The 262-nt window shown below is 49.6% G+C and overlaps 1 protein-coding gene across 2 annotated transcripts in view; it reads left to right on the top strand.

The window, feature by feature from the left end:
• Positions 1-262, top strand: part of LOC119594148 — a 2889-nt gene that overhangs the window by 1010 nt on the left and 1617 nt on the right. For both annotated transcript variants that reach the window (XM_037943215.1, XM_037943216.1), the window contains exon 2: positions 61-159. In XM_037943215.1, the coding sequence (XP_037799143.1) occupies positions 100-159 (60 nt within the window). In that variant the 5' untranslated portion in view covers positions 61-99. The remainder of the gene's footprint in view (positions 1-60; positions 160-262) is intronic.

The raw sequence follows: 262 nt of genomic DNA, 5'->3' as shown, positions 1-262 counted from the left end.
ACTGCTTCCTAAAATCAAACCTTGTCTCGCCATGTATATCCTGCTCGCTTTCTTCCCCAGCTCCAAGGACTCCAACCAACTCCTTAACGCACTCCAGACATGGCCGGGTGCATTAAGTACCTAAAGACTGCTTCGGGGATCCTTAAGATAGCAGAGACAGTGAGTTCGAAGCTTTTGAAACAGTCGTGGCATGATGCATAGGTGGAAAGTATAAGTTTGGGTGAGGGCATGTGATCCCCTCCCCCCCCCCCTCTCTTTATAC

This window comes from Penaeus monodon, chromosome 33 (assembly GCF_015228065.2).
Source record: "Penaeus monodon isolate SGIC_2016 chromosome 33, NSTDA_Pmon_1, whole genome shotgun sequence".
Classification (NCBI taxonomy): Eukaryota; Metazoa; Arthropoda; class Malacostraca; order Decapoda; family Penaeidae; genus Penaeus; species Penaeus monodon.
The sequence above is the reverse complement of the archived record's forward strand: the minus strand, read 5'-3'. Positions and strand labels throughout refer to the sequence as shown.